The sequence below is a fragment of the Stenella coeruleoalba genome, assembly GCF_951394435.1.
Source record: "Stenella coeruleoalba genome assembly, chromosome: 5".
NCBI lineage: Eukaryota > Metazoa > Chordata > Mammalia > Artiodactyla > Delphinidae > Stenella > Stenella coeruleoalba.
In genome coordinates, this window is record NC_137150.1 from 69943276 (window position 1) to 69955932 (window position 12657).

The 12657-nt window shown below is 38.8% G+C and overlaps 2 protein-coding genes across 8 annotated transcripts in view; both read right to left on the reverse strand.

Annotated features, from left to right (window-relative positions):
• Positions 1-12657, reverse strand: part of ATP13A4 (ATPase 13A4) — a 150373-nt gene that overhangs the window by 81775 nt on the left and 55941 nt on the right. The gene's annotated exons all lie outside the window — the stretch shown is intronic.
• Positions 160-6568, reverse strand: LOC307186909 (developmental pluripotency-associated protein 3-like). Its single transcript, XM_079922548.1, is given in 4 exon segments — positions 160-2172; positions 2176-2371; positions 2579-2655; positions 6551-6568. Coding segments are annotated over 2 exon segments (492 nt in total). The 5' UTR covers positions 2266-2371; positions 2579-2655; positions 6551-6568; the 3' UTR covers positions 160-1770.

Here is a 12657-nt window from a genome sequence, read left to right on the forward strand (position 1 = left end):
GCCTGGGAAACAATTTGATGCGTGGGAATGTAGGTCAGAACAAGGGACTGTCTCCACCACACCCACTTTTGCCATGAAGAGTGTCTGAGCTGACTCTGCAAAAGGCAGGGAGAAGGGTTAGTAGTTGTTGTAGCTAATCTCTTACATTGATTTTCCTCAGGAGAGGCCCACCTCCATGCCTTTGCTCCTGCTGCTTCCTCAGCCTGGAATGCGCATCCTTCTCTCCTCTCTTTAAGTCTTCATGGGGCTAGATCTTTTTTTTTTTTAATAAATTTAACACAATTACAACAAATAAGTTTTTTCACTAGTCAATGATTTTCAAATGCATACAGCAGTCAAGACGGCCTTGCCTCTAGGAACAGCTTGCAAGTTTAACAAAACCTCAAGACCACCCACATTCACCCATGCTGTAGACCATGATGGTTTGAGTAGTTCTAAGTAGGACAACCTCTGAAGACCTACTTTGATGGGTATTAATATTTAATATCCCTTTTTAACATCACTGTTGAACTTCTTTGCCATTTGTTTGCACAGTCGTCCAGGTTTGGGCTATTTCTGCTTCATTCTGAATACCACCAGGTCTCTAGTTGCTTTGCAACTGGATCCTCTTTTTTTTTGGCTACACCATGCAGCTTGTGGGATCTTAGTTCCCCAATCAGGGATCGAACCCAGGCCCTGGGCAGTGAAAGAGCAGGAGTCCTAACCACTGGACCGCCAGGGAAGTCCCATGTACCCAATTCTTTAATATATTTTTAAAGTGAACAAAAGATAGTTGGATGGCAGAAGATGAGTTTTATGTATCTCTTTTAACCCACAAAGAAATCCAGGTCTGTGTACACTTAGGTTATGAAAGAAAATAACTGAACTAAAACACCATTGGGGCTGCATCTTCCCTTAGTATTATATACCACTATCATTCTTTCAATTCCCTCCAACCAAGATCAACTGATAACTTCTTCCAAGAGGTTAATATGTGCAAATGTCTGTGCCCTTGTTTTCTAACCTTACCCAAATGTATAAACTTCCTTCCCAACAGGACAATATCACAAAATATTAGAATGCTGGATATTTACACCCTGGGAATATGATGGGGATAAGTATTATTCAGTTAATACATAGCCAGCAAAAACAAGTCTAGGGCTTCCCTGGTGGCGCAGTGGTTGAGAGTCCGCCTGCCAATGCAGGGGACACGGGTTCATGCCCCGGTCTGGGAAGATCCCACATGCTGCAGAGCGGCTGGTCCCGTGAGCCATGACCGCTGAGCCTGCGCGTCTGGAGCCTGTGCTCCGCAACGGGAGAGGCCACAGCAGTGAGAGGCCCGCGTACCGTAGGAAAAAAAAAAGAAAAAAACAAGTCTAAAATAACAAGAATTTTTTTAAAGGTACTCAAATAAGTCTCAAATTTTAATAAGATCCCCTATAAACACATTTATTTGCTACTGAAAATTGAAACAGCACGTCAAAAATTTTTATTACAATTCAACACGCTGTTCTAACAATGCTGTGGTCAAGCCACCCAACGTTTTCTTCACTTTCCTTCCACACAAGTTAATTTGTTTCACAAAGTGGAACTGAAATATATTCAAGTCATTCAAATGCAAGCTACATAGATTCCTTATGAGTTACTGTATTAAGGTAGTAAAGAGATGCAAGAAAAATGGACGTCACAGAACTTGTAATATAGGTTATCAAAATATTGGTGCACAATCTTTCCCAAGCTTCATAATGATCCTAAAATTACCAGGAATAAAAAATAGTACAAGAATAAGGTTTATGGCTCCTTCGACTCCATGTCATAATTACTGTAATACTTATTGTTGTAATAATTCTCATAATTATCCTCAGAAGGATCTCTGTGAAACCAGCAAAAACGACAGCTACTTCTAAACCTTTGCCCTCTTGACTGAGTCTCAACATCATTCTGCCATGGTTCTCTTTGAGAGTCAGACCGAGGAACTCCTTTGCTATAGCGTTTTTTAACAGATTGAATCAGATGTTCTATCTTATCTCTCCGATCAGTTAACACGGTCCTCACCCCTCTCCTATAGGGTATGGTTTCACCAAGTAACCGCCCAGTTGGTTGACGTAGACATTCTGGTAGAATGAATGGCAATTTGATACTCGGGTTGGGCGTCATGTTACTGAGGTTCTTTATTAACACTTCAGACATAGGTTAAGAGGCAACTGGAATTGCCTGGGAATTTTCATCGATGGATGTTTGAGGAGACTCCAGGGTCCAGGTTGGGTTAACCTCAGATGAATCCATTGGGAGTCTTGTCACAGCTTGAAGCTCCTCCTAGACCTTTGGGTTCCAGTGGCAGGTGATGCTTTAGACTCAAATTGCTACAAAGTAGCCTGGAAGAACTATAGAGCTAAGAAAGAGGGAGAAAAATCCAAGCTGACACACCATGGAAATCCAACCTCATGGGGCTAGATCTTAACCATCCTTCAGGGTCTGGCTCAAAGTTCATGTCATGGGAACCACCCTAATTTCTCTGGGTGATCTGTCCTCTAAACCATCAGGGTATTTGAGATTCTCACCACATTCTACCTCATGGCATTGCCCTTTGCCCCCTCACCTTATCACTCCTCTTGGACTGTGGGTAGGGATCATGTTTGATGGATGTCTGTGCTCCAGCCAGGCCTGGCACAGATTCTGAGAGAGAGAGAGGGAGAGGGAGAGAGCAGTGAGAAAAGGGAGAGGAGAGGGAAAAGCAAAGCAAAGGAAGTAGGGAGGGGAGGGAAAGGGAGAGGAAAGGAGGGAAAGTGAAGGAGGTTATGGAAAGAAAAGAAAAAGAGAGGAAAGGAGGGGTGGGAGAGCGAGGAGGGGAAGGGGAAAAAAACCTTAGTAGAAATTTGGAAGTTAATGAATTAATTTTAAAAACCAGTAAAATTGGCTATTACCGCATTTTTTGAAAAGATGACTAAATTATATCAAATCAAATTTGTATGGAGTTACCTTCAAAGCCTAAGAATGACCAAAGATGGCTACATTTCCAATGACTAAGCCACTGAACTTGTGGACATGTTCTAGATACTGTGGAATGTGCCAACAACTCCCTAGATCACACCTTGACATAGCTCAGCATTATACAGCTTTGCCTTTGACCACATCAAAAGATCATGTGGTCTCTGTTCTGAGAACAATTTTGAGTTTCTAATAATAACAGTAATAAAAACAATATTTGTTTAGCACTTATTATGTTCTAGGCACATAATGCCACATGTGTGTTCTTTCATTTAAAGTTTAAAAACCCTATGAGGTAGTTACTGTTCATTACCAACCCCATTCTACAAGTGAGGAAACTAAGTCGCGGTTGGTAAACATTAGAGCAGGGGTTTGACACCCTCATCCCCCAGCCCTTCCAGAGTCCCATCTTACCCTCTGCTCTATTCTACATTCATTGTTCAACAATACAATTTGACTGGACTGACACTTTTATATCCAGCCTGAACTAGGATTGCCAAAGAACAAAGTTTCAATGAAAAACTTCATAAGAAAACACATAATTTGTAGGTAAATAGGAACACAAATTATAAAAATGGCATCAGGACCAGAGACCTCAGGCCACCAAGTGAGAACAATAAGGAAGATAAGCTCCTGTTGGTCCTCTTAAATGAAGCAAAATAATACTAACTACTAATTTTCAAATGATTGCTTTGCAGTTTATAAACACTTTTTGTGTCAGTTTTCCTATTTTAGGCTCACAATTCTCCAAAGGCAAAACTATGGTATCCATTTTGCAGATGAGAAAACTCTTCATCAACAAGGCTTAGAATTGCCCAAGCCAGTCTGGTATGGGGAGCAGGAGGGAACAGAGACCTGAGGTCAGGTTTTCCCACGCTATACCTTGGCTCCTTCCTCTTTGTTTCAACAAGTCGTCCCCACGGTGTTTGTGACTCATGTATAAAAATCACCTTGAGGGACTTCCCTGGTGGTCCAGTGGTAAAGAATCTGCCTTCCAATACAGGGGACACGGGTTCAATCCCTGGTTGGGGAACTAAGATCCCACATGCCACGGGGCAACTAAGCCCACACCACAAATACTGAGCTTGCACACCTCAACGAGAGAGCCACGTGCTGCAAAACTACAGAGCCCACGTGCCCTGGAGCGCACGAGCCACAACTAGAGAGAGAAAACCCGCACACCACAACTAGAGAGAAGCCTGTGCTCTGCAGCAAAGAGCCGCACACTGCAAGGAAAGATCCTGCATGCCTCAACGAAGGTCCTCTAGGCTGCAATTAACACACAGCACAGCGAAAAATAAAATTAAATAAATAAATAAATAAAATGTTAATAAATCGATAAATATCACCTTGAATTCTACACTCTGTAACAAATAGCGTCCAGTTGCTCAGAATTTCTATCTCTTAGCAACAGAACATCTGATTCCCCAAATCAAGCTGTCACCCTTTAGCCCAGTGTGAAAGCAAACAGACCTCTAGACTGTAATCCCTAAAAAGAGAAAAGCAAATTGGACCATTGAAACTTCCCAGCTCCCACAGACCAGTGTTAATCCAATGCACCAACTGCATGCTTTAGTCTAGGCGAGACTGGAATTCATCTTATCACAGTCTGTAGCATCGCTAAATTGAAGGTGCTTGGATATATTCGCCTGTAAACTCCATTCCTGTCATCACTTTTACCTCTGGGGTCTTTTAACTCGTAATTCTGTATAATGTAAAGTAGGTTAATGTATAACCTACTTATACATTTATTTATACTTATACATTTATTTACTTATACATTTTACTTATACATTTATTTATACTTATACTGTATAATGTATAGGTTAAATAAATATGACACAGTGAGACATTTTTCTTAGAATAAGGTAGTATCACTGGCTTTTCTCTTGTTTACTACTCTGTTAAGGACTCTGTAAAATCATGCATATTTTAATAACTATAAATGAAAAGTAACCTTTAAAAATTACATAATTTAAAATTTTTTTAATTAAAAAAAAGAAATTCATCCAACTTTTTAAGGGGGAAAAGAAGGCAAAGGAGGGAGGGACTTCCCTGGTGGGGCAATGGTTAAGAATACGCCTGCCAATACAGGGGACGTGGGTTTGATCCCTGGTCTGGGAAGATCCCACATTAGTTGCCGTGGAGCAACTAAGCCTGTAAGCCACAACTACTGAGCCCATGTGCCACAACTACTGAAGCCCACGTGCCTAGACCCTGTACTCTGCAACAAGAGAAGCCACCACAATGAGAAGCCTGCGTGCAGCAGCGAAGACCCAATGCAGTCAAAAATAAATAAATAAACCAATAAATAAATTTAAAAAAAAAGAAAGGGAGGGAAAATGTGTCACTGTGAAGTGGTCACTGTGGGTGACCTCATCAACTTCTCTCCATTTTCAGCTTGGTGTTGTCCAGTATGGAAAGAACATGGGCTCCTTTGTGAGTTCAAATCTCAGCTCCAAACCAAATTGAAAAATCATTGCAACTCTCTGAACCTAATTTTCTTTATCCAGGAAGTGGGGATGATGCTACACATTTCATGGATGCTTGAAGAATTAAATGCATAATGTGCGTGACCTGGTCCGAGGTCTGGCCCGTAGCTGGGTGTGACAAATATTGGTTGGGTGTAGCTCTGTACCTCATTTCCACAGTATGTTTCTCCTGAGATTTTTCTGTAACTAGGAACTTCTTTTCTCTTTAAGGAAACTTTAGAATCTCTAGGAGTCTATTTTTCCTTTCTGGGAAAGAAGTGTATTTACCTAGAAACAGCTATTTCCACTTCAGTCTGTTTCCCAGCTCTCTCAAGCAGTTAATGATCTATAAAATACTTAAATGCACCAGAAGACCTACCATGTTAAATAACTGCTTTGTAATGCAGATAGTCCAAATTGTTTGCCTGGCAAATCTAGACACTTTAACACCTCAAGTCTCCTCTTTACCTCCTCTTTACCAAGAGAATTAACCAGACCAGTCCTTGAACTCTAAAAGAGTAGGATTTAAAATAACTCAAGAGTGGATTTCAAAGAATGGAATGTATACAGAAGACTTAGGTTTGACCTGGACAGAAAAATAAAGAAGCAAATCTGGGCATTTTTTATTTCCTGTGGACTTGGACTTTCTGAACCTGAAAATGCCAGACTAACTCTTATATTGAATGAAGTGAGTGACCTTGCTTATCTTCTTCCAACCTTGCTATAAGCGCCTCATCTCTTGAAATTTAAAAGCAAGTTGAGGCCAATTCTATGACTTATCCTCTACCCCTTTTTATCCTTTTTCCCACACTACCAGCAGGATCTTAGTTCCCTGTAGAAATCAAACCCGTGCCTCCTTCAGTGGAAGCAAGGAGTCTTAACCACTGGACCTCCAGGGAAGTCACTGACTCTTATATAGGAGTTCATTCCACAACATGTAGTACTTCTGAGCTTGCCTTAAAAAGAAAATGTAACCCATTGTGAAGTTCCAAAGAGGTATTAGGAAATCAGTATTTTCCTAATACTGATTAGGAAAAAGAAAAAAGAAATTTCTTTTTTGGGTGATGGATACATTGCGGATGGATACATTGTCTTGGATCTGAGTAAGGTACCTGCAAGAGTCGAGCTCTATTGTCTCCTTAGTGGTCCCAGAACTTGGTTGGAAGTCCTCTGTACTGAAACCTCCCACCTTGGTAGGAGACAGGGTGTCCTCTGACCAGCTACGGTCCTCCAGGATCTCACTCCCCATCTTCTCTGTTTTGTTCAAGTGGCCTTCAGGATTTCACTTCCTCTTTTGTTTGGGCTGCCAGCTTCTGTTCTTGGGATTTTGTTTTCCTTTTTTCTTTTTCTTCCTGGTAAATAATTACTTTTGGAATATGAGAAGTTCACTCTCTAAGGGCAGCCTCTTTCTTCATTAAACTTCTCCTGGTTTTATGTATAAGAACTATGGGCCTGGGCTTCCCTGGTGGCGCAGTGGTTGAGAGTCTGCCTGCTGATGCAGGGGACACGGGTTCGTGCCCCGGTCTGGGAAGATCCCACATGCCGCGGAGCGGCTGGGCCCTTGAGCCATGGCCGCTGAGCCTGCATGTCCGGAGCCTGTGCTCCGCAACGGGAGAGGCCACAACAGTGAGAGGCCTGCATACAGCAAAAAAAAAAAAAAAAGAAAAAAAAGAACTATGGGCCTTAGTCCTGCAAGTATTTGTCTTGCTGGACTACAATTACCTGGGATGATTTACAGTAAAATTGGCCAACATGGGGCTCCTTTGAAACTCCTAAATTAGTTTGGGCAGTCAATTAAGAAAAGGATGTAAGGCAAGAATAGAAGCATATCTCAACTGGTATTTTTGACGGCTCAGAAAAACATAACAATGAATACACTATTGCTTCCCTCAGAGAAACTAACTCACAATTATCTCAAAGGATTTCAGAACTGGAAATTCCTCTGAGGCTTCTGAGAGTTCTCTCCCTCTCTGTCTCTCTGTCTCTTTTACTCTTACACCCTCTCACTCTCTCTCTCTCTCCCTCTGCTCCTTCCTTCTCCTCTGAATGTCGTCCTCCTTGCTATCCATCTCTTTCTGAGCTTTCTTTTTATAACAGCAAGATTGATCCCCACAGAAGGCAACAACAATTCCAGGGGCCTGATGAAAATGTCTATGATTATTATGACCATTTTGAAAACAAATTTTTTGAAAAAAAAATTTTTTGAAAAAAATTCTGACCCTAAGGGGACAAAAGTCCTTCTAGGAGGAGCTTGTATTTCTCTCCCTCTACCTTTGAAATATAAATGTTTTACCTCATCTTCTCAGGGAACCCTTATCTAGACCATCTCCAATTCCTAAGACTGAAAAAAAAAAAAAAAGAGGCCTTTTAATTCAAATTGCTAGAAGGACTCTCTTGCTCAAATAACCTCCTTAAAATTACTTGTCAAGGGCAAATGCAAAGCTGATATCTTCTCCACACATAATAAAAGGCTTTAGCCATCCGAGCTAGCAGATGTAATTCATTCCAACTGTTATTTATAAACTAGTGAGTTTTTGTGGGGTTTTTTGCGGTACGCGGGCCTCTCACTGTTGTGGCCTCTCCCATTGCGGACCACAGGCTCCGGACGCGCAGGCTCAGCGGCCACGGCTCACGGGCTTAGCCGCTCCGCGGCATGTGGGATCTTCCCGGACCGGGGCACGAACCCGTGTCCCCTGCATCGGAAGGCGGACTCTCAACCACTGCGTCACCACGGAAGCCCGTGAGTTTTTTTATTGTACCTGATTCATGACTAAAGCTTTAAAACTAAAACTATGAGACTCTGTCCGTGCCTATCTGGATGTATGTATGTCCATGTATGTACCTTACAGATGTAGTATGCTTCTACTTTTGAATGGTATTGTCAAAATTAATTTGTAAAAGAGCTCTATTTAATTGCCTTAAAAAAATTAAGCTCTTAAATAAAATAAATTCTCAGAAATATAGTAGTAACCCAAATGAATTTCAGGTTCAAGAGAGCTGGGAAATATTCAGTATTAAAGTTAAAGTTCATTGATTTAATTAATGCAGACATGCCTTTAGTCACCAACATTAAGTATAATACTTTTATTGTACCTAGGTTTACTAAAAGTCAAATAAGTTTGTTATCTGTTACAAAATTTGTCAGCAATAAAAATAATTCAGTATGATATTTTCATACATACATTAAATAAATGTAAATGAGTAAGAGTTTTTAGGTAAACTCTTTAAGAATAGTTATGTTTTATGATGTGTCTATCTCAAAATAGTTCCCCCAAACCTTTTTGGAAACTTTAAAGTTTTGCTAGATTAAGTTAAATGATGGAAATTTATTAAATATCTAAATCATTTCCAAACAAAATAAGGTACTGAAACATTAATTACTGAATATAGGCTTCCTTTTACAGAGAAACATAAGATATTTGGGACTATTAGCAAATATTTTTGGTGCCACACTGAAATATTTTCTATAAGAAAGCACAAGTTTTTAAAAATTATAAAAAGTAATTATAAGTTTGCCAATCTACAGAATACTACTGGAAAAGACAGTTCATAATTGCTTATTTCTTAGTTTTTACTAAAAATTAAGGTTTCTAAAGCTTAAAAATTCTAATTAATATACATAATTTAAACTATTAACATTAATAAGGAAAACATTTTCATATTCAAGGAAAAAAAATTTTAAAGGTACAGAAAACTGAAATACATTTTGTTAAGGGAAAAGAAAGTAATTTTGTCCTAAAGCTGGTTAGTTCTAAATGAGAAAGAAAAAAAGGGGGAAATTAAAACAGACATAGAAAGCTGTAGAAAATTTGTGGGAAAAAAGAGTCTTTAGGGGCTTCCCTGGTGGTGCAGTGGTTGAGAGTCCTCCTGCCGATGCAGGGGACACGGTTTCGTGCCCCGGTCCGGGAAGATCCCACATGCCGCGGAGCGGCTGGGCCCGTGAGCCATGGCCGCTGAGCCTGTGCATCTGGAGCCTGTGCTCCGCAACGGGAGACGCCGCAGCAGTGAGAGGCCCGCGTACCGCAAAAAGGAAAACAAAAAGAGAGTCTTTAGAGAGGAATTTTATGTGCCATCAGGACTGGCTAAGGTTAGAATGAATAAATTTCAATATCAAAAGTAAGCTGGTACAAAATTTGGTTTTCTGTTAAAAGGACAAACTGTTTTGAGATTAATGGTCTGGTCTTAATGAGAAATTATAAACAAAGATTTCTTTACCTTAATGTAATCTGTCTAGAAAAACAAAGATTCTATACTTTGTAGCTAAGACGATTTACAACTATATAACATTTATATTTACCTATGAAGTATTTAATTCTTATTTTGTTTAAATGAATAACTAAGCATTATTTCACAGTGACTCATGATCCTATTTGACCAAGTGTTTAAAAACAAAAATTTGATATATTTGACAAACTTCCCAAAATCAAATTCTAAACGAAGTCTTTTAACTTAGATCTAACTTTGAGATATGAGATGTTTCAGAAGGCCCCTGAAATATCTCAGAGATTTGTCCTCTCTCCTTATAAAAAGGGAGATGTTAAACTAATTACGCTTATTTGACATGTTAAATCACACGGGAGGCATTGTCAAAAAAAGAAGTAATACTAAGCCTGCTTTATGTTGTGTCTGTATAGGTATATAAGTGTTATAGAAACTATGAAATTTCTGGAATTCTGATTGTCCTGGCATAATGTTATCAATCATAATCCTAGTTATTATCTTAAAATGGTGTATGTCACAGAGATAACTTAATTTCCTTGTCAATTGCACTGTAATCAGCACTTTAACCATGCATTTTTCTTTTTAACATCTTTATTGGAGTATAATTGCTTTACAATGGTGTGTTAGTTTCTGCTGTATAACAAAGTGAATCAGCTATATGTATACATATACCCTCATATCCCCTCCCTCTTGTGTCTCCCTCCCACCCTCCCTATCCCACCCCTCTAGGTGGTCATAAATCACCGAGCTGATCTCCCTGTGCTATGTGTCTGCTTCCCACTAGCTATCTATTTTACATTTTAACTCTTTTGTCATTTATAGACAGTTATTGTTTTACTGTGATGCTTTTACAAATATGTTTCATCCTTACAGAGATTCAGAAAGGCCTCTGATACTTTGTCTAGAGTACAGTTTTCTGATAAACTCTCAGATCATACTACTGAATTGGGTAAGAATTTACAGAACTCTAATGAAGAAACAGATGGCTTCAAAAAAGTGCTAAGAAAAGGTCAAGAATTAATTCCACAGGACTGAATGAACTGTACAGGATGATTATAATTTTTGTTTAAAACATTGCTGGTTCTTTTATGTTTTGCTTTTCCAGATTTAAGGAAAACTTTTCTCTCAAGCTATCTATGACTTGCAGCAATTTGATAAATGATAACTTTGTAAACAAAGATAGAACATTTCTCTTTTTCTCCCTACCTGATCCCTCCAGAATTTGGAAACTCTTAGTGAGTATTCTTATTTTCATGGCAATATAGTTACTTGCATAAGTTCAATAAGAATCTGTTCTCCTTATAACAGGACACAATTGGAAACATTGGTTATATTATGAAGGCACTGACTGAAATGTCATATTTGACAGAGGCATTATTGACTCAGATATGACAAGACAGCTTTAAAGTACTAAGATTGACTTTATGGAGCCAATAATGACTCTTGGAAATATTTACCTAGTACCATGCATACAGGGTTTCCAGAAGTCTTACCAGGTGAGTAAGGAAGGTCAGTCCCTGGCAAGTGCAGGAACCTCAAGATAGTTTGGGGACCTCAAGAAGAGAGGAATTTACCCAAATCTGTACATATTGCAGTCAGAGTCTGATGGCAAGTCCTTATTTGACTTTCCTGGCTTGAGAGGCCTTTGAAAAGTTCAATCTGATATTCCTTTTAAAAAGTTCCAGAAAAGCAGATTGAAAAGAGCCTATATGATCAGTTGTTATTCTTTTCTTTTAAATTTTTATTGCAGTATAGTTGATTACAATGTTGTGTAAGTTTCAGGTATAGAGCAAAGGGAATCAGTTATATGTAAACATATATCCACTCTTTGGTAGATTCTTTTCCCATATAGGCCATTACAGAGTACAAACCCAAAAACAATTAAGAAAATGGTAATAAGAACATACATATCAATAATTACCTTAAATGTAAATGTATTAAATGCTCCAACCAAAAGACATACACTGGCTGAATGGATACAAAAACAAGAACTGCATATATTCTGTCTACAAGAGACCCAGTTCAGACCTAGGGACAGATACAGACTGAAAGTGAGGGGATGGAAAAACATATTCCATGCAAATGGAAATCAAAAGAAGTCTGGAGTAGCAGTTCTCATATCAGACAAAATAGACTTTAAAATAAGGACTATTACAAGAGACAAAGAAGGACACTACATAATGATCAAGAGACCAACCCAAGAAGAAGCTATAAAAATTGTAAATATTGATGCACCCAACATAGGAGCACCTCAATACATAAGGCAAATGCTAACAGCCAAAAAAGGGGAACTTGACAGTAACACAATAGTAGGGGACTTTAACACTCCACTTTCACCAATGGACAGATCATCCAAAATGAAAATAAATAAGGAAACACAAGCTTTAAATGACACATTCAACAAGATGGACTTAACTGATATTTATAGGACATTCCATCCAAAAACAACAGAAAACACATTCTTCTCAAATGCTCATGGAACATTGTCCAGGATAGATCGTATCTTGCGTCACAAATCAAGCCCTGGTAAATTTAAGGAAATTGAAATAGTATCAAGTATCTTTTCCAACCACACAGGTATGAGCCTAGATATCAATTACAGGAAAAAATCTGTAAAAAATACAAACACATGGAGGCTAAACAATACACTACTAAATAACCAAGAGATCACTGAAGAAATCAAAGAGAAAATCAAACAATACCTAAAAATAAATGACAATGAAAACACGACCACCCAAAACCTATGGGATGCAGCAAAAGCAGTTCTAAGAGGGAAGTTTATAGCAATACAATCCTACCTCAAGAAATAAGAAACATCTCAATTAAACAACCTAACCTTACCTAAAGCAATTAGAGAAAGAAGTACAAAAAAAAAAAAAAAACCCAAAGTTGGCAGAAGGAGAGAAACAATAAAGATCAGATCTGAACTAAATGAAAAAGAAATGAAGGAAATGAGAGCAAAGATCAACAAAACTAAAAGCTGGTTCTTTGAGAAGAT